Source organism: Onychostoma macrolepis, chromosome 24, assembly GCF_012432095.1.
Source record: "Onychostoma macrolepis isolate SWU-2019 chromosome 24, ASM1243209v1, whole genome shotgun sequence".
Classification (NCBI taxonomy): domain Eukaryota; kingdom Metazoa; phylum Chordata; class Actinopteri; order Cypriniformes; family Cyprinidae; genus Onychostoma; species Onychostoma macrolepis.
Window position 1 is genome coordinate 5,509,130 of NC_081178.1, and position 22,094 is coordinate 5,531,223.

General features: G+C 34.3%; 2 protein-coding genes across 5 annotated transcripts in view; both read left to right on the forward strand.

The window, feature by feature from the left end:
• The window catches only part of LOC131533708 (acid-sensing ion channel 1C), a 108,670-nt gene extending 86,676 nt beyond the window's left edge, over window positions 1–21,994 (forward strand). For 2 of the 4 annotated variants that reach the window (XM_058766122.1, XM_058766123.1), the window contains 11 exons: window positions 8,852–9,002; window positions 9,837–9,964; window positions 12,442–12,592; window positions 13,816–13,872; window positions 14,029–14,182; window positions 14,741–14,832; window positions 14,938–15,017; window positions 15,110–15,181; window positions 16,892–16,944; window positions 17,118–17,153; window positions 19,561–21,994. In XM_058766122.1, coding sequence (XP_058622105.1) covers window positions 8,852–9,002; window positions 9,837–9,964; window positions 12,442–12,592; window positions 13,816–13,872; window positions 14,029–14,182; window positions 14,741–14,832; window positions 14,938–15,017; window positions 15,110–15,181; window positions 16,892–16,944; window positions 17,118–17,153; window positions 19,561–19,639 — 1,053 coding nt within the window. In that variant the 3' untranslated portion in view covers window positions 19,640–21,994. Of the gene's footprint in view, window positions 1–8,851; window positions 9,003–9,836; window positions 9,965–12,441; window positions 12,593–13,815; window positions 13,873–14,028; window positions 14,183–14,740; window positions 14,833–14,937; window positions 15,018–15,109; window positions 15,225–15,264; window positions 15,733–16,891; window positions 16,945–17,117; window positions 17,154–19,560 lie in introns of those variants that run through there. The other 2 variants (XM_058766125.1, XM_058766124.1) reach the window with 2 other exon arrangements.
• Window positions 555–1,736, forward strand: LOC131533710 (acid-sensing ion channel 1-like). Its single transcript, XM_058766128.1, has one exon. It carries the CDS (start codon window positions 985–987, stop codon window positions 1,714–1,716), a length of 732 nt encoding a protein of 243 aa, XP_058622111.1. The 5' UTR covers window positions 555–984; the 3' UTR covers window positions 1,717–1,736.
• Window positions 21,995–22,094: the final 100 nt, after the last annotated feature.

Genomic DNA, 22,094 nt, shown 5'->3' on the forward strand with positions numbered 1-22,094 from the left:
GGCTTTTTGGCCCCCTACTGTACATATAGACTTTAATATGTATCATGCATATGGTATGTATCATACATCATATAATAGCACTTTATGGTGTCCTACAGGTGTCAGCACAGGATTTTGTAGAAATAAAGATCAGCTGCACGTCCACTGTATCAGTTTTGCGTCACGCATAACCAGTAAACAACAGTTCATCTGAGCTCATTTGAGTTGAGTGAATCCATTAAAGCACATAAATATAATACTAATAAAGCCGATATATATATCTCAATGAGAAGACTGTTGATATTAATGTAAAATAAACAACTGCAAAAGGCCCTCAAAGCATCAACGAAGACAGAAAAAGCAAGTGTGATAAATGACATACCCTCCGGGAATCTCATGTGCACTCTTAGTTGGTCATTTTTCTACTTTAATACAAGAAATATGTAAGCTTCTGGGTTTCCCGATTGAGGAATGCAAGAAGCAGGGACAAATGGATCTATATGCCTGCTGCAAATCCATCGACAGAATAATTTGAGCCGAGTGGGAGGGGCTGGGCGCTCTCACACAAAGGGGAAAGCAACAAGAATCTGCAGCCAGCCTCTCATAGTTGTTCTGTACAAAAAAATGAAGCCGAAGAAGAGAGAAGAGGTGAAGGATGAGAGAGAAAACTCAATCTGATCTGTTGAAGTGCAAGACAAATCAACCTGAGGATCCTGGAGAAACTGCGCTGTGAATGAGAGTGAAATTAGCTGTATTTATCTTAATAAGCTTTGTTGGAACAGCTTGGTAACGTACAAATCTTTTGCCTTTATGCATTTTTAGTTTTTCTTTGCATGGACTGGCAATGATGCAGAAGATTCAAGCTTAATAATGAATTCATTAGGATTTTTCCATTGCTAATTTGATGAATGTGATCATCAATCACAGGATCACGTTTCTACATTAAGACCAAATGCATGATGCATTTTGAAACTTTGCAACCTCTGTTCAGAGTTTAACAACACTATGGAAGATTTGTCTGCATCCAATCAGGAGGCAATAAACAAAGACCCTCTGATGGATGATGCCAAGAGACGCAGCAGTCGGCAAAGACTCAAAATGTCTTTAACCCACGGCGCTAAGGACGCTACGACCGCATTTGTTCTCAGAACAAAAGTCCACGGGCTAAAACACGCATTTTCACCATACAAATCTAAAACCCAACGCTTGTTTTGGCTCCTGGCTATTTTTGTCTGTTTGGGGCTCCTCTTCACATGGTCGTGGAATCGAATCCTGTATCTTCTTTCCTACCCGGCCGTGACCAAGATCTACATGGTATGGTCTCACAACATGACGTTTCCGGCCGTTACGTTCTGCAACCAGAACCTCCTCCGCGTGTCCAACCTCACCAAAGCTGACCTCTACCACAGCGGCTACTGGATGGACATCATGCACCTGAACCACACGGTCAACCGCCAGAGCGTTTCCATGCTCAAACACAGTCGACACCGCGAGAGGATGCTGCATCTTCTGGACTTCTCCAACTACAGCCCGCCTCCTGACTACCAGCTCAACACCACAGAGATGATTGACAGGCTGGGCCACCAATTAGAAGACATGCTGCTGGCCTGCAGGTTCCGGGGTGAAAACTGCACTTACAAGAACTTCACCCCTGTATGTAAACAGTGCTTTCACCGCGATCAACAGTTGTCCGCACTTCTGATGCCACATTTGGATTTAACATCCATAAGCCAGTAAAGCAAGTCACAGTTGTAATGAATTAATTAGACTACCTGAATAAATCTTGCTGAAGGGTTTTCGTTGTGTTTCTAAGAATGCCTAGTTACATCTTATGGGAAAAGCGCAGGGCAAGGTGTTAAAGTGGATTAGAAATGAGAGTGATTCCCATTTTAACAGGTCAGAGTCTATTTCCACTGCATTAAGGTGTTTTATGTGTGTGTGGATGGCTAAATCTTACAAATCATGACTAGGTTATGTTTCATCTCAAAATCAAAGGGGGAAAAAATCAATATTTCATTTATTCATTTATTTAAATGTAAAAAATCTCTAAATATATTTATATTTTGCATAAACATATTTAAAAAAATAGTGAAATTCTCTTTTACGTTTCATGTATGTTCCGTTTTTCTCAATGACAGTAGATTACCATTACTCTAATACATCATTTAAAATGAATAAATAAAAAAGAAATAAATACAGTTTAATTAAACTACTGTTTTGAATAAATAATATAATGTACATAAATATACAACATGGAAGTGGCAATGAAAAAACAGTATATGATAAAGTAATTAATATAACATTTTTGAATTTCAATGTAAAATATGAAATATTAATTAAATATGTATTTTTATAAGATTTGTTTATTTATTTTTTGATATTATAACAAGGATGGTTTTATTTTTTAATTATTTTTATTTATTTATATTACTATTGTTGTTGTTTTTTATGCATAATGAGAATTGAGCTGCTCATGTTCATGACTGCTTTTCACCCAGATTCACCGGTGCATGTTTTCATTAGTAAAATGTTCATTTCCAAACATTTATTTGCAAATATGCTGGCTGCATTTGTCATCAGAATCAACTTTCTTTTTTTTTTTATGTTCTCTTTTATTTTGTGGAGACGTATGGCAGGTTTAGAGGACTGTTCGCAGAAACCCTGAGGCTAAAAATCTCAGTAACATCTACTGGCACAGAAACTGCACTCTGACAAATTTCTGTGTAGAAGACGCATGAATTATTAAAAAGCTCTGGGTGCTTTGCACAGATGTGCTTAAAACCTGCCTCCAGCTAAACTCCTTTGCTCAATATCTTGATCCTCTTTTTCTCCATTATCAGATGGAAAACCAATCTACCTCTCATAATCCCCAAATCCCTTCCAGTGTTTAAGCATATGAAATTGTATGCATAGCTAAAATCTGATGTGAAATCAACATGACTGCTTTCCACGAATCCACGCTCACTTGCAGATTACATATGCACAAAGGTCTGAATCATCAGTCTAAATGAGTTCTCGCCTGGTGCGGCGCGCGCTTCCCTTCAGAATGAATGAAGTTAATTATTTGGGAAACAGGGAAGAGAGAGAGGCTTCAACTATTGTTCGGAAACAATGTGCTCATTTGGTGTGTTTTGGTAAACCGTGAACTCGACATGGCAAACACAAATCCTCTGTGATGCAGCGACATGCTGACAACAACGGTTCATTTCTGCTCCAAGCGCTTTCATGTTAATTGAGATTTTGAGATAATCAATCTTACAGATTGCTCGTCAGATGCTTGATAAGAACGTGGCAACAGTGATTGTAGCTGTGAAAGTGTCAGACGGATTCGTTTGCTTATATGTGTCCTTTTTTAAAGGTCACGTGTACAAGTGCACCACCAGTGGCACTGAATAACATTTTCAAAAATAGAGATTTTTACTTTTTTATTTCTGTGCAAAACATCGCCAGAGTGCTTTTTGGGAGGTTGTCAGGGTGTTGCTATGCAGTTGCTTGAGTATTTTGAGTAATAGTTTGTTTGTGGTTGCTAGGGTGTTGCTTTAAAGTTGCTAAGGTATTCAGAGTATTTTAGTGGGTTTGTATGCATTTGCTAGAGCGTTCTGCAAGGTTGTCAGGGTGTTGCTATGTAGTTGCTAAGAGGCTCTGAGTAGTATAATACGTTTGTGTGTGGTAGTTAGGGTTGTTGCTATGCAGTTGTTATTACTTGTTAAAGTATTTTGAGTAGTAGTCTGTTTGTATGTGGTTGCTATGGTGTGGCTTTGAAGTTGCTAAGGTATTCTGAGTATTTTAGTGGGTTTGTATGCATTTGATGGGGTGTTCTGGGAGGTTAGCAGGGTGTTGCTTTGCAGTTACTAAGGGATCTTGAGTCATTTTAGAATGTGTACAGTTGCTCTGATTTTCTGGGAGGTTGTCAGGGTGTTGCTATGCAGGTGCTTGAGGGTTTTGAGTAATAGTATGTTTGTTTGTGGTTGCTAGGGTGTTGCTAAGGTGTTTTGAGTGTTTTGCATTATGTATATGCATTTGCTAGGGTGTTCTGTGAGGTTGTCACTGTCAGGGTGTTGCTATTCAGTAACTAAGTAATTCAAAGATATTCTGAGTAGTATAGCATGTTTGTTTATGGTTGCTAGGGTGTTGCTTTGAAGTTGCTAAGGTATTCTGAGTATTTCAGTGGTTTGTTTGCATTTACAAGGGTGTTCTGCAAGGTTGTCAGGGTGTTGCTATGTAGTTGCTAAGAGGTTCTGAGTAGTATAACACATTTGTGTGGTAGACAGGGCGTTGCAATGCAGTTGCTAAAGTATTTTGAGTAATAGTATGTTTGTTTGTGGTTGTTAGGGTGTTGCTAAGGTTTTTTGAGTATTTTAGTGGGATTGTATGAACTTGCTAGGGTGTTCTGCAAGGTTGTCAGGGTGTTGCTATGTAGTATCTAAGAGGGTCTGAGTAGTAGCCTATAACACCTTTGTGTGTGGTAGTCAGGGCTATGCAGTTGCTAAAGTATTTTGAGTAGTAGTCTGTTTGTTTGTGGTTGTTAGGGTGTTACTAAAGTGTTACGAGTATTTTAGTGAGCTTTTATGCATTTGCTCTGTGATCTGAGTTTTTCACTGTCAGGATGTTGCTATGCTTACTAAGGATTTCTAAGTCATTTTTAGAACATTTGTAAGTAGTTGCTCAGGTGCTCTGTGAGGTTGTCAGCGTGTTGCTATGCAGTTGCTAGGACATTCTTAGTAGTATAGCATGTTTGTTTGTGGTTGTTAGGATGTTGCTTTGAAGTTATTCTGAGTATTTTATTGAGTTTGTATGCATTTGCTTGTGTTCTGCTAGGTTGTCAGGGTGTTGCTATGTAGTTGCAAATAGTTTCTGAGTAGCATTAGCATGAATGTTTGTGGTTGTTAGGGTGTTGCTTTGAAGTTGCTAAGATATTCTGAGTAGTATTGCATGTTTGATTGTGGTTGCTAGGGTGTTGCTAAGGTATTCCAAGTATTTTAGTGGATTTGTATGCATTTGCTAGAATGTTCTGTGAGATTGTCAGGGTGTTGCTATGCAGTTGTTAAGATATTCTGAGTAGTATTGCATGTTTGATTGTGGTTGCTAGGGTGTTGCTAAGGTATTTCAAGTAGTTTAGTGGCTTTGGATGCATTTGCTACAGTATTCTGTGAGGTTGTCAGGGTGTTACTATGGAGTTACTAAGATATTCTAAGTAGTATTGCATGTTTATTTGTGGTTGCTAGGGTGTTGCTATGAAGCTCCTAAGGTATTCTGAGTAGTTTAGTGTTTGTAAGGGTGTTGTTATGTGGTTGCTACAGTGTTCTGAGTCATTTTTAGAATGTGTTCTCTGTAACCTAATGTGTTTGTATGCAGTTGCTAGGGTGTTGCTAGGCAATTGCTAAGGTGTTCTGATTAATTCGTGTTTGTGTAATTGTTAGTCTTAAAACTTATGAATGGCTTGCTTATAGCAGTGGTTCTCAACTCCAGTCCTTGGGACCCATGTTCTGCACATTTTGTATGTTTCTCTTATCTGACACACTCAGTTCAGTTCATGGATTTCTCTCATAATGAGCTGATGATCTGAATCAGGTGCGTTAAATAAGGGAGACTTACAAAATGTGCAGAGCAGTGGGACCTGAGGACTGGAGTTGAGAACCACTGACTTATAGTAATCTGTACACAGAAGAACCTGTTTTAACACTGAACAAATGATTCACATGTTCTTTCAGTACTGTCAGATGTTCTTTATCTTCAGCTGCCCTGTTTGCCCTTAATTATCCTGCTTTTATTCATCATTCTCCCGCTGAAATGCCTCAGAAGCCACAGGGATGAAGCAGGCAGAATGTAGCTGTAGAGTTTTGTGTGATGACTCTAGGTAGAGATTGTTTCCTGAGCAGTGAGCGGGAGACGGTCCTTGTTGAAGCCCTAGAGCCTGAAGATCTCCCGCTCATTAGTGTCACAGCGGGGTCAGGAAACCATGACTGAGCTCATCACTGTTGCTGCTGTCTCTCGCTGCATCACTGTCAAAACACTGCCAGGACCAACAGATTTTAGCCAGCTATTATCTACGAAAGGATGAAGCCTGTTCTTTAAATTTCTGCCAGTTAATTGGATTTCCTTACAGTGAAAGTGTCAACATCAACTGAGATGTTGCCCTTTTGTTTCTTGCTTTGAGGAATTGTGAGGAATTGCGATCAGCATGTCATCTAATTTGATTAGGGGTTAGGAAGATTTTGAAAGAAGTCTCTTTTATGCTCACACCTGCATTTATTTGGTCATAAATGCAGTAAAAATGGCAAAATATTAAGTACAATTTAAAATGGCTGTTTTCTATTTTAATATATTTAAAAATTTAATTTATTCCTGTGATGCAAAGCTGAATTTTAAGTATCATTTCTCCAGGTTTCAGTGTCACATGATCCTTCAGAAATCATTCTTATATGCTGATTTGTTGCTCCAGAAACTTTTTATTATTATTTTCAGGGGTGCACAAGTTTTTCGTTCTGGTGCTCATGAGAGCACCTGGAGATTTGGTTTGGTGCTCACGCTGCACATTGTATGACCCATTAAATATTACTATATAAAATAAAATAAATTATAATAGTAATAATAGTATGTTGCACTTTATTTGGTTAGTTTATTTTTTAAATAAAATAATATACAATATAATAAAATGTGATGATACTGTTATATTTAAAAAAAAAAAAAAATGAGTATTAAATAAAAATTACAGTTATTTTATAGTACACTTAAAAATACAATGCTAAGTTGGCGCCAATAGCCTCGTGGTTAGTGCATTGACATACAGCGCAGCTGTGCTCATGGCGACTTGAGTCCCGTCTCAAGGTCCTTTGCCGATCCTGCTCTGCTCTCTCCACCCAATGCTTTCCTGCTCTCCTATCCAAATAAAAAGGCATAACCCCAAAAAAAACCTTTACAAATAAATGCAATGCTAATATTTACATTTCATTTTTTCTTTCTTAATTTTTTTTTTTTTTTAAATATGAATTTTCAAGAAGCGTTTATTTTGGCAGGTTGCCAGCAAGTAACTATATGCACTGTCGGTTTTAGCGCTGCCGAGTGAAGTGCATCAGTGAATTTCACTGCTTTGCGTTTTGCTATGATACCAACAGCACATAGCCTAGATGTATGCTTTCAGTTCGAATGGAAATCTTATACAGTATTACAGTTAGTCGATCTAAAACGTTGATTGTGTATTAACAGCTGTCAACCATGTCGATATTGTATTTTTTATATTGGTCGCGCATGCGCACCTGCACACCACTGGTTATCAATGTTGAAAACAGTTGTGATGCTTCATATTTTTGTGGAAACATGATAATTTGTTTTTTTTCAGGTTTCATTTGAAATAGAAATCTCTTTTTAAAGGGTTAGTTCACCCCAAAATAAAAATTGTCAATAAGTATTCACCCTCATGTCGTTCCAAACCTGTAAGAGGTTCATCTTCAGAACAAAAATAAAGATATTTTTGATGGAATCTGAGAGCTCAACTTCAATTTTGCGAGGCTACGAAAATACTTCTTGTGCGCAAAGAAAACAAAAATAACATAATTTATTTAAAATTTCTTCTCCCCCGAGTTACGTCTTCCACCATTTTGGAGAGTACCCCAGAACATAATCGATGTAATCAGCATTGTTTGCGTTCGGGGGAAAGCGTGCGCATGAACGTAATCGGAGTAATCAGCATTGTTTAGTGTGCGTATGTGTTGTGATCCTCTCCAAAATGGCAGAAGACAGTAATTCGGGGGAGAAGAGTTGTTGAATAAAGTCGTTATTTTTGTTTTCTTTGCGCATAAAAAGTATTTTTGTAGCTTTGCGAAATTGAAGTTGAGCCACTGATGTCACATGGACTGTTTTACCGATGTCCTTACTACGTTTCTGGACCTGGGAACATTACAGTTGTGTTGCTGTCTATGGGAGGGTCAGAGAGCTCTCAGATTCCATCAAAAATATCTTAATTTGTGTTCCGAAGATGAATGAAGGTCTTGCGGGTTTGGAACGACATGAGGGTGAGTAATTAATCACAGAATTTTCATTTTGGGGTGAACTAACTCTTTAACATTATAAATGTGTTAAAAAAACACTTCTGAACAATACTATACAGTATATATGATTACCATATATGTGACCCTGGACCACAAAACCGGTCTTAAGTGTCAATTTTTCGAAATTTTCTGCACACTTACCAAGTAATCCAGCCACTTCATATGCTTTCTTTTGTTCAATTTTCTCATAGTTCAGAGCCTCAAAAAAGATATCCAGCACCATTATGTTGTCCCTGTAAGATTAAACGCAATGCATGGCTGTTCAGATCAACTTTCCAGGATATTAATAAAAAAAAACAATGAATTCAAAGTGTAACTAACTTAAATGTGACCCTGGACCACAAAACCAGTCTTAAGTGTGAATTTTTCGAAATTGAGATTTATACATCATCTGAAAGCTGAATAAACAAGCTTTCCATTGATGTATGGTTTGTTATGATCGGACAATATTTGGCCGAGATACAACTATTTGAAAATCTGGAGTCTGAGGGTGCAAAAAAATCTAAATATTTGAGAAAATCAACCTTAAAATTGTCCAAATGAAGTCCTTAGCAATGCATATTAGTAATCAAAAATGAAGTTTTGATATGTTTACGGTAAGAAATTTACAAAATATCTTCATGGAACATGATCTTTACTTAATATCCTAATTATTTTTGGCATAAAAGAACAATGTATTGGCTTTTGCTACAAATACACCCCAGCGACTTGAGACTTAAATATCATTGGATATTACTATAAAAATATAATTTCAGATATTATACTACTACTACTTTTTTATTGTGATTTTATATTTACTATTTTTATGGTTTGTCCACCCACAGATTTACACAAGATATGGGAAATGTTACACGTTCAACTCTGGTTTGGATGGAAACCCCTTGTTGACGACTTTAAAAGGTGGAACAGGAAATGGGCTGGAAATCATGCTGGATATTCAACAGGATGAGTACTTACCGGTTTGGGGTGACACAGGTGAGCAGTTTATTAAAAAAGACATCAGTGATGCGTTCCTCATTATTTATTTACTGTTGAAGACCCATCATTTCATTCATATTACTAAAGTGTTTCTTCAGTGATCGTATCAATTCAAAAGTTACAGACAGAAAGTTATGTAATATCCAAACCTGGTGTTTTAAATGACAGCTGATGACATGCATCATTCTAGGTTTGAAATGCTGCCACATTTTAAATAACATACTAACTGTACAGGTTCCTCGGTTGAATTATGTTCCAAAAAGTAATATTTCAAAAAGACAAGATACATCATATCGGCAGGAACTGATATGCAGCGTTGCACATTAGCATAATTCACCCATAAGTGGTCGCCCCAAAATGATTTCACTTGTGGTAGAACATTTAGATGCAGCGATAACAAGGTTAGGTCTTTTTCTTGGTCGTTTTTTACTGAGTACACCTGCCCCGTTACTGCTGTGTCAGACGCCTCATTCATTTTCTGTGGCACTCTGCAATTTTTCATCATAATCATGCACAGAAAATAAATACGAAGCAAAAAGAGTAACGAATGTCCAAGTGCAATTTAATCAACTGTAGATGACATGTGGTCAGTGTTCAGAATTGATGTACTTGTATACCAGCGAAGATTACATATTTATAATATATTAATCTCGGTCATTTTAATGGCTCTAGAGGAGACTTTTTATATCCAGAGGCAGTGACCAAACATGTATTGGCATTCTGGATGAAGTAATTATAAAGTTCATTATAAAGTCATTATATTTGTGCCTCGAGGCAGTAGACATCAGATCTCCCGCTCTGTAAATAATCTTGTTTAATGTCTCCCCGCAGACGAAACCTCGTACGAGGCGGGCATCAAAGTTCAGATCCACAGCCAGGATGAGCCGCCCTTCATAGATCAGCTGGGATTTGGTGTGGCCCCTGGCTTTCAAACTTTTGTGTCTTGTCAGCAACAACTGGTACCTAATGCTAAACATATCGCATTTATCACATGTCACATTTATCAGCTGCCCTGCTTACTCTCCATCCACACCATCATCTCTTTAAACCTGGAGAAAACCAGACTTTTTTTTTGGTGCAGAACTAAGCAATCCTTCACAAGTTCGGGTTTCGAAAAATGTATCATATTTGCACAAAAATATTAGGCACCAACTTTTTTTAATATTTATGGTCATAATAAATTTATGCAACCTCTATGTATACAAACTTATATGTAGTAAAGTGACAGTAGAGAGATACTGGATAATGATAATTGCATTTTTTAAATGCTTTATTTAAAAAGGTGCATTTAAAAATGTATTTGCTATTTTATTTTATTTAGTTGCATTTTAAATAAACATTTTAAATATTTTATTGTTTAGTTAAACAATATTAATTTATCTTATTTAAATATTTATTTAAACAATTTTTAGATAAAAATATTTATCTTATTTAAACAATGCAAATAACTTTTAAATGTCTGCTAATTTGTGCAATTAAAAAGTGATTTGTTTTTATTGTTTGTGAATTGCAATGTGCATTTAAATGTATCTATTAATTATTTATTGTTACATTTTAAATAAACGCGTTTAAATTGAAAAATATAGACGCATTTAAAACTTTCATTTCATTAAACTACATTTTAAAACGATTAAATGAACATTTTAATTAATTCTTAGTTTAGTTTAATTGATTTTATTTTTAGTTCAATAGTAGTCATTTATCTTATTTAAATACTTATTCAAACACAATTTTAGTTAAAAATATTTATTTATATTACATTTTAAAATTAATGTAAATAACAAATATTTCTGTGAATTTTTGCATTTAAAATTTATTTTATTAATTTATTATTTATAAGTTACATTAAAAAGGTTTAAATAAAAAAACAAAAAATAGACTATTTAAATCTGTTTCATTTCATTCAACTATGTTTTAAAACAAAATGAAATGAACAGGTTTAAATGTCTGTTTTTTTTTTTCTTTTAACAATATTCATTTATCTTAAATACTTATTTAAATATTTTAAAACAAATATTTAAAAGGATAAAGTTATGTATTTATTTCCATTAAAACGATTCATTTATATTCATTTTTTAAGTCCTCCACGGTGTTTCTGTTACTAAGTTGATCACAGCCAGGCAAGCAGTGTTTATTTTTATGCATGGTTGTGTGCACTGAGGTCATGTGACTCCTCATGAGTATCTAATTCAGTTTCTAGGGAGCACTAATTGGCAGGAGGTCAGGAAAAGTGCTCGTTTACAGGCTTCAGTGGATCAAAGGCAAAAGCAGCTCTCACGGCCAAGATCAATATGTCTTCATTCATCGACCCTTAGCAATAGATCAATTAGCTGAAATAATCAAGTGCTAAAGGCAACTGCACGCTCCTAATCTTGCTTTCAATTTACTGACCTACATTTTCTACTTCCTCTTCATTTTTAACTTCAAAGCACTCTGAATCCATCATAAACTCTCTATTATATGAAGCTTTTTGCAGGCGACTTCTTCAAAAAGTGACTTAATTTAATAGGAGGATTATCTTTTCTACTGGTGCCATTAGATATGCAAAATGATATAAAATCCAATTATATTTTTATACGATTCTTATTAAAAGGCTCTTAAATTTAATAAGAAGAGCATAATATAATTTTAATGACTTAAGAAATGAGCAGCAATGTTGCTTCCAGTAACTGAGCCACTGCTAAGCCCCGCCTTAAAAATGTTACTGGCCAATCCTGCCTTAGCAACTGTTGCTGACCACAATTAGTCAAGCTTCTTTGTTCTTTTCTAGTGGTAGTATCATTTTATAGAAATGATCCAAAAATGTGTAAAATAATTAATTTTTATATTAATTAAGGCCATTTCAGTGTTTATAATAACTGAAGTGTAAGAGTGTAATCACAAATGAGGATTTCCACTTGTCAAATGATTTATTAATTTATTGTTTAATTTTTATTTATCTATGTGTTAGTTTTAAGTTTATTTATTTTTTAAATTTAAAAAAGATTTATGTATTGTATAATTTAATTCAACTACTTTTCAAATGCAAATAAGCTGTTTTAAATGTATATTTTTTAAAGTTGTTTTATTATTTTCAAAGTAAAAATTAAATATATCTAAATTAATAAATAGAAATAAATGTATATTAACTATATAAATATAATAAAATATAAATTATTTGATTTAGCAGCAGTGACCAAGCAAAGGGGTCAGTTTCTATCTGTGGTTTTCTTCAGGTTTCACTGATTTTCCAGCATGTTCTTTCTGTGAAATCTTGCACACATGCTTTTCTAGACTGTGAAATGTGGCTGATTGCAGTGTGGGTTTCATTATATTCCGCTGGTGTCCTCTGCTGTTAGTCCTTTGATTGCTGTGCTCTTTGGCTTGGCTTAGTGTGTTTTGATTTGTTATTGAACAGCTTTATCCTGCCAGTAAAGAATAAAACTTTATGTTCTAGCTCCAGTATCTTCCTCCGCCGTGGGGCGACTGCAGATCCGAACCGATGGACTCTGAATACTTCTCCACCTACAGCATCACGGCCTGTCGCATCGACTGTGAGACCCGCTACCTGCTAGAAAACTGCAACTGCAGAATGGTGCACATGCCAGGTGTGGAGACAACACATTACTGGTCTTCCTATGTACAGACAGACCACAACTTTACTGCTTCAGCATTTAAACTGTAATCCACAGTAGAGTATGTTTTGAATATACTGCAAAAATACTGCATGGACATTGTATTTCAGTGCTCATATTAACAATTTTTTATTTTCTTTGATACATTTTTGAATGTGCAGCTTGTGCAGAAGGTTTTTTTTTTATTTATTTATTTTTTCCTTCATAAAAACAGTCCTCATGCTTGCTTATTCACACTTACAGATTTTTGTGATCTGTTATTTTTACATTTTTATTTTATTTATTAAATCTCTCCACACATTTGCTTATTCACACCTACAGTATTTTATTCTCAATTGTACTTAGTTTACATTTTTTTTATTTGACAATTTTTTTTTTTTGGATGTGGAGTTTTATTTTATTTTATTTTATCTTATTTTATTTTATTTTTTAATGTTTTAAACAGGTCATTAGCTATATATATATATATATATATATATATATATATATATATATATATATATATATATATATAATTTTATTTGAATATATTTTATTTTGTTTTATTTAAAAATCAAACATGAAACTTAAATTAAATAATTGTATATATACTGATTTATTCATTAATGTGTAATATGTTATAATTTTTAAACAAATGATGAGCTCTAAAAGGTTTTCAGAATTTTTACAACTTTTTTACTATAGACCATTTAGAAACGTTAAAACTTAAAATAAAATGTTAAGGTTACCACTGCCTCATTCTGGAAAAAAAATGCAGGGATTAAATCTTCAATGTACTGTCATTATAAAATAACTTTATTATTGTTTATTTAATTTTTAAAAATAAGTTCTTGTTAAAAACTAACCAAAAGTAAAAATAATTTGCTTATCATTTCTGCACAGGAGAGACTTGGTGTTGTTAGGAAATATATCGGCATCGGCTATCGGCCAAAATGAGTTGAAAAATATCGGCATATCGGCAAAAATGCAATATCGTGCATCCCTATATTTGATCTCTCCACACACTTGCTTACTCTTCACCTACAGTATTTTATTCTCAGTTGTACTTAGTTTTAACAGGTTTTTTTTCTTTGATGGTTATTTAGATGTGGAGATTTATTAACTGTTGTGTTTTATTTTATTATTTTACTTTACTGTACAGGTTATTAGCAATTTGAACACTACTTTTTTGTCTTTCTTTTTGCTTTCTATCACAGGCACCTCTACCGTCTGCACACCCGAACAGTACAAAGACTGTGCTGATCCAGCTTTAGGTAAGAGGACAACAGGAGTGATTTGTGTATTTTTATAATTCTATTTATTTCTATCAATACTAAGTAATGTGTAAAACCATGTTTTTATATGATTCATTAAAATATGCTTATGCTAATTTTTTAAATAATAATAAAAACAACAACAATAATTGACAGATTTTCTAGTGGAGAAGGACAATGATTACTGCGTTTGCGAGACGCCGTGCAACATGACTCGATACGGTAAAGAGCTGTCTATGGTGAAAATACCCAGCAAGGCTTCAGCGAAATATCTCGCCAAGAAGTTCAACAAAACTGAACAGTATATTGCGTAAGTTTACATTCACATTTGTGACCCTGGACCACAAAACCAGTCTTAAGTCGCTGGGGTATATTTGTAGCAATAGCCAAAAATACACTGTATGGGTCAAAATTATCCATTTTTATTTTATGCCAAAAATCATTAGGATATTAAGTAAAGATCATGTTCCATGAAGATATTTTGTAAATTTCTTACCGTAAATATATCAAAACTTCATTTTTGATTAGTAATATGCATTGCTAAGAACTTCATTTGGACAACTTTAAAGGCAATTTTCTCAATATTTTGATTTTTTTGCACCCTCAGATTCCAGATTTTCAAATAGTTGTATCTCGGCCAAATATTGTCAGATCCTAACAAACCATACATCAATGGAAAGCTTATTTATTCAGCTTATTCATTATTCATTTATTCAGCTGATGTATAAATCTCCAAAATTCACACTTAAGACTGGTTTTGTGGTCCAGGGTCACATTTAAGTTAGTTACACATTGAATTCATTGTTTTTTTTAATTAATATCCTGGAAAGTTGATCTGAACAGCCATGCATTGCGTTTAATCTTACAGGGACAACATAATGGTGCTGGATATCTTTTTTGAGGCTCTGAACTATGAGAAAATTGAACAAAAGAAAGCATATGAAGTGGCTGGATTACTTGGTAAGTGTGCAGAAAATTCACAAATGTTACACCAATATGGAAAATAGAGTTGTCTTCTGCTTTTTAATATTTGATTTTTTATTATATTTTTTTATATTCTCTCAGGTGATATTGGTGGTCAGATGGGTCTGTTTATAGGAGCCAGTGTCTTGACAATATTGGAGATATTTGATTATTTGTATGAGGTCTGATTTATCCCTTTCTTTTGCTGTAATGTGTTCATGGTTAAAAATATTTTGCTGACAGTATATTTTACAAATGCTGCACCATTTTGCAGGTTTTTAAGGACAAAGTGCTGGGACATTTTCTACGCAAGAGACGGCCACATCGGAGCGCTAGTGACAATCTGGTAATTGTGCTTCATGTGTTGCTCTGCATGCGCAAAAAATATTGTCGTGATGATTTTTTTGTTTGTTGTTGATATTTTTTTAGTATTTCTGTTTGTTTGGATTGTTGTCTTGAATGCTGCATGCATCTATTTGCCTTTTGTCTTTGGCTCAAATTCTGGGAAATGATTGATGAAGATGGCCTTTCCACAAAAGACATCGGCTTATGTTTGAATAAGGACAAAAATCGAAACCAGAAACGGGGAAGTTTTAGAAATGTTAAGCGTGTTCATCACCCTTCGCTTGTGACAAACCTTGTATCTGATTTAGATCAGATGATCTGTGCTCTTCATTAAATCAATTAGGACTTCTGAGTGAAACTCATGTCACCTAATTAATATTCACAGCCCAGGTATTAAGGTTTATATATGTTTTCGCTCTGTCCTTGCAGGCCATACATTAGTTGTATTTAATACTTTATTTTATTTTTGGAACTTACTTATTTATTTTCTATTAAAAAAGTGGAGTGTATGTTTCCAATATTTATTTTGCCCCCAATATGAGACTCATTGCTTATGATCTGTTAGTGGAGTAGTGTTCATTTTTATTTATTTACTTCAAAATGTTGTTAGTTAGTTAGGAAGTTACAAGTTTATTGTGCTCTTGAGCACCAAGAACATTCTGGTTTCAAGATTTCTTTTCCACCGCCTGGAAGTTTCTTTCCACGACAGGATAATATTTCATCCAAGAAGCCTTTTTTTTTTCTTTTTTTCTTTTTTTTTCAATGTTCAGATCAGCTTTTTTTTACAAAAACATTAAATATGTCATCATTTACTCATCCTCATGTCATTCCAAACCTCTTTGACTTGACTTTCTTTATTCCTTCCATGGAACACAAAAGATGATGTTCTGTGTTCTTTTGCATAAAGCGAAAGCAATTATTAAAATTCACCTAAAAGTACTACAACAGTGACTTCAGAAGGACTCTTTTTATGGTGATGTTTTTGAAACTTGACAGCCGTTTTGCTGCTGTATGATAAAGAGCTGTTGCAGAAGTTGAGTAAATGATGACCGAATGTTCATTTTTATATGAGCAAACTACAATATGACAGAACACTTAAATGCTGTACCACAACATCAGCGTCATTCACCATTATTATACCATATCATACCATAGCAGACAAAACAATCCATCATTTACCCCTTCCCAGCATGCACCCGGACATCACTGATTAAACATTAAGATACACTGACAAGATTTCAGAATGAACATAGTGAAATTAGTTTAGGTAAGCTTGGTATTCAAAATGTTTACCACTATAAAGTATGCTCATGCTTTTTTTATTGTTATATACTATGTTTAGAAGTTAGTACCATCCATTAAGATATTTTGATTAAACGTTTAACTTTAAATAATAAACTCAAAATGCATATTTTAGAGAAACATGATTTTAAACAGTTGGACCATTGCTTTTTCAGCACGGTATTATTTTGTCATAAATCTGGTGTAGGTCAATTCATTTTCAAATCAAATAAATGAAAAGTATTTAAAATATATTTTTCTATAAATGTAATTACATATGTTTAAATATATTTAATTAGTAAATATATTTAAATGCATTTATTTAATGAGAAATATTTAGTTTCACATTTACAATAACAGTAAGTTGGAAGTGAATTGGCCTCAGCCTGGGTTTGGTCATCTTCATCTCTTTCCATCATGTTTATTCCAGGATTTCCCCGAGAATCCCACCAGCCCTGGTGTCACGCCTAACCATGTCCCCAGGTAGCGCCGCCATTAATAATCTTGCAGAAGCATTTCACTGTGTCCTTTAAAATCCTTGCATTATTCACGCCATTTAGAGTCTTTTCCCTTCGTGACATTTAATGTCAGTAGTTCTAGACATGCACAAATGTCATTGTCACGCATTCTAAGATCCCTTTTTCAAAACCCTGTAGCTTTCAAGATGGAGATGATGTTTTGCAGAAGTTCAGGTAAAAATGACACCTGTAGCTTTCTTTTGTCTTTTTTTCATTTCTGTTTTCCTCCCAACATGTTTTGTTTATTTTTCCCAAAAATGTTGCTGTTTTACATCAAATAAATATATATTTTTGTATCTTAATTACACTACCGTTCAAAAGTCTGGGGTCAGTGAAATTACATGTATATTAAAATATGTAAAATATCAAAATAAAATATTAAAAGTAGTAAATTAACTTGACGACAGTAAATAAATTTACATTGTTACAAATATATTTCTATTTTCTTTAAACTTCTATTTATTAAAAAAAATCCTTAAAAAAAAAAAAATGAAGCAGCACAACTGTTTTCAAGGTTAATAATAATAAAAAATAATAAGAAATGTTTGTTGAGCAGCATATTCAGCTTTTCAATACAGAAATAAATTACATTTTACAATATATTCAAATAGAAAACTTTTTTTTAACAATATTACTGTTTTTACTGTATTTTTGATCAAATAAATGCAGTCTTGGTGAGCATGAGAGACATCTTTTGAAAATGTAACAATCTTACAAACTCCAAACTTTTGAACAATAGTGTGTGTATATATATATATGGTCTGCAAAAATGTTTGAAACCTCATCTCAACCTTAAAGAAAGAAGAAAAAAAAAAAGTGACAGTAAATTTTTAAGTTAAGATTACTTAAGAACTGTAAATGCTTCCAGCCTAGTAAAGATATGGTCTGGAGACAGGAAGTGTTTGTTTGTAAGGTCGATGATGAAATGATTCCCGCTGACAAAGACAAAGACTTCTGGTTCTGTTTTATATATTCTATAGTGCCGACACCAGGGCATCATTATTACGGTGTATATGAGCAGCTTGCTTTACTGTATGTCATATGGAAAGGTTTGTCTAAGTGAAAGGTCAAGATTTAGATAATACATATTTGGTTGAAGTTGGTTGAATTTGATGATTTCTGATGAAACAAGGTGGAAATGTGATGGAAAATGACGTCTTATACGAGAAAGTTCCCATTTATATCGCTCTTGCTGTGAATACGGCTCATTGCATGAATATTTAACATACCCACATGAAATAAATTTGTGTGTAGTCACTATATATTAGACTCCGATCCAAGAACTAATTTGAATATTTTAGTGATAAACAAAGCAATGTTATAGGATGATATAGGAAATGCTAGGCAAAGAGGAGCCGAGCATCCCAGAGCTGCGGCTTTATTGGTTTATTTCAGACAGAGCAATTATTTTCACCCAGCGACACCTTTCATAAGTCTGTCTACAAGCTTCGGCTTATGAAATATGAAAAATAAGCCAACTTGCCAAAGGAATTACTGCTGCTGTGTTTCTTTGTGAAACTGCTGTTTTTATCTTTTTTTTTTATCATATTATTTTTAGCAGTTGAAATACAGGGGCTTTTTGAAACATTTGCAGTTTGAATACAGATGAAACTGTTTTTAGCATATGTGATGTGCTGTTAATTACCATAGATCTGTTCAATTCATCCTTCAGTTCATTAAAACAAGCACAAATTACATGCACAATGATGCAAAGTCTATGCAAGACATTTCACCAGGATAAACACTAAAATTACAGTTTTGTTTATTTATATACAAACTGCATTTTATTTATCCAAAAAATACAAACCTAGCATGTAAAATCACTCACTAATGCTCAAATGTGCAGCTCATATAAAGCACATTTTTATACATATAATTAATAGAAGTATTTTAACAAATATACAAGCTGCCTTTCTTTTCTTTTTTACACAATATACAGATATACAAGCTGCATTATTTTCTTTAATTTACTTTTTTTACTTTTACAGACTGAAGAACTAGTAAAAAAGTATAATGTGCCAATCTTATATTTATATATTCAATTTAACAGTGGCTTTACTATAAATTAAAGGGGAAGATAAATCCATAGATTTATGCAGTGTGATCCAAATTTGAGCCTGAAAGGCTAAATGGCGTCCATTGTTTTATTATGATGAGACCTGTGTTCAATAACATCACTAGATGCATCTCTTTGTGGTGTCATCACAGGTCTACATACAGTGAGTACACTGAATTGACACTGAATTATTTTCATGCATCCTGCTGAGTTGTGATTGCAAAGTTCGCTGGTAGATATCCAGAGCTACAGAAACAAAACTAAGAAAACTTCTTCCTTCCCCACTCCCCTCCATCCATACCCATGATTTATTTTTTTCCTCCTTTTTATCCAACTTGACATGCATTCTTCATTATTGACGTTCTGTTTGCTGCCGCGTTTTATTCACATCCCCTTGTTTATTTCACTCCCATACTTACTTCCATTGTTATTAATGGGTGTCACTGACATGAATTCATCTCAACCCTCATCTGATCTCCTGGTATCCCTCCCACCCCCCGAAATCTCCCGTTTCCTCTCTTTCAGAGCACATGCGACACACTCCGGAGTCACTCGGACAGTCTCGGATTCGCGCCGAACGTGCTACCTAGTCACCCGGCTATAGGCAACTTCGAGGAATTCGCTTGTTGATGACACAGGTGACGGGACCCAGGCGGGACGGTTTAGGATACGACGGAAAACTGTGAAATATATATCGGATAGACTCCAAAAGAAGTGTAAGTCCACGAAAATGTACATGTTAAATAGTTAAAAAACAACAACAAAAACAAAACAAAAAAAAAATACCTGAATAGAATCGATATATCATCATCAAGTACAAATAGGCAACACTTCCAAAACAAAACTCAGGTTTTATTAACATCACAGCCGCTGTTTGTTTGACATTGTGGAAAATCCTGGTAAGATTTCATGCCATTTCTTTTCGGACGATTTCAAACGTACAAATACTGTGACGGTATTTCATCCGAGAGAGTATTTTTTTCCTCTGTGCTTTTCTGAATCCTGGACGAACACTGTGGGCCTAATTTGATCAAGCCGCCTTAAACGAATCTGAAAAAGAAAGCATTTTAATATTGCACAAAAATTGTTATAGATACAGTCGGTTTGGCCAAGGTTTAAATCTATTTTGGCACTTTTTTTTGTACAATAATCGTGTGAGCTTTAACCACGGTTTGACTGAATTCAGCCCTGCGATAGTACTCGAAAATATGTAATCATTCAGAATGTTTGTCTCTGTTCATATTTTGTGTATATAAGTGCAATAATATGCATAATGTGTTAATGAATACCGTATATTACCTTCAAGTCTTAATTATTAGCTGTCAGGTAAACAGAAGGAACCAGATGCTTTCGGTACAACCTGAGTTACCAGCAATCATGCCGTTTGATTTCGACACGCTGATGTTACTCTATTTATTTCCACTTCCATCCACTAGGCTGTGATGAGATGTTACTATTTAGATTTATGAATGATGCATTTTATGTGTAAATCTTCACTTATCCAATCCCACGTGTGAATCCATTCATCAGATTGTTTCCTCCAGGAGCCAATTCATTACCTTAAGTGGCAAAGACTGTATGCGAGGTGTTGATGTGAAAATCAAATCATCAGTCGCTGAAAAGCTCTTGAGTTACGCGCTCATATTAATTATAATGAGCATTAAAAATAGATCACAGTTCCACATCCACTAGAAAATATTCAATTATTTTAGATGATACAGTTGAAAAACTTGACACATTACTCAAAAGCTTTGATTTGGATTCTTTTATGTTTTGGGGGTCAACCTAGAAGTTACAGGTGTCTTCCTTTTCTTGCATGAACTGCTCAGATATACATGTTCAAATATAGCCCAAAAAGTACCTGGACACTTAAAAGCAATAGCTCACCCAAAATAAAAATAAATGTGCTGATAATTTCCTCACCCTCAGGCCATCCAAGATGTAGATGAGTTTGGTTCTTTATCAGAACAGATTTGGAGAGATGTAGCATTACTTGCTCACCAGTGAATGGGTGCCGTCAGAATGAGAGTCCAAACAGCTGATAAACCACTCCGGTCCATCAATTAACATCTTGAGAAGTGAAAATCTGCTGTGTGTTTGCAAGAAACAAATCCATCATTAAAACACTTTATAACTTCATACTGTTGCTTCAGGCTAAAATACTTGTCCACTGGAAACAACAGTTTGAAGTTAAAAATGTCTTGATGGATTTATTTATTACAAATTTTTTGGATTACTTGTGGATTATTGTGATGTTTTTATCAGCTGTTTGGACTCATTCTGACGGCACCCATTCATTGGTGAGCAAGTAATGCTACATTTCTCCAAATCTGTTCCAGTGAAACAAACTCATCTACATCTTTGATGGCAAATTTTCATTTTGGTGAGAACTATTCCTATAAAAATGTCTGGATGTCATTGCATTAGATAAAAATGATCAAACCAAGTGGCATTTATTTTAAAGAAATATAGCACAAGCACACTTTCAAAGCAAATTTACAAGGTATTTAGACAAGGTATTTAATATCTTAATGGATCATCTTCATCGTTCATGTGATGAACTAAAAAACACCTTGGGGCCTGTTGGTTGAAAAAATGGCTTGGAAAAATCAGTTTAGTTCTAATGCAGTAACATTTTTGAGTGTCCCAAGTACGTTTTGGGGTGCTTCAGCTTCACTAAAGTACATTGCAATATGGTAAAAGGCAAATATCATCGTCCATCATGTTTTCTGCACTTCAGCTACAATGTATTATTGTATTGTTTTATATAAACTACAATGGGATTTCTAGTACAGGTATCACAATTTTAAAACAGAGTTGTGACATGTAAATGAACCAGTATATTAAACAATATATTTAACCATCTCTTAACATGTTGTCTGTCTGTTGATTCTGTGTGTGATCCAGTGCTGCTTTTGTCCGTTTATATGTTGATGTTTTATTGCCCTAGCCATATGTGCCTGACAGTGTGCTGTTGTTAAAAATATAGCAATAAAGAATAATGAAAAACATTAATAAATACTACAATTGTATACAAGTAATACTAGAATAGCACTGGT

Coding starts and splice junctions, on each gene's coding strand:
- LOC131533710 (XM_058766128.1), top strand. CDS start 985: ATGGAAGATTTGTCTGCATCCAATCAGGAGGCAATAAACAAAGACCCT.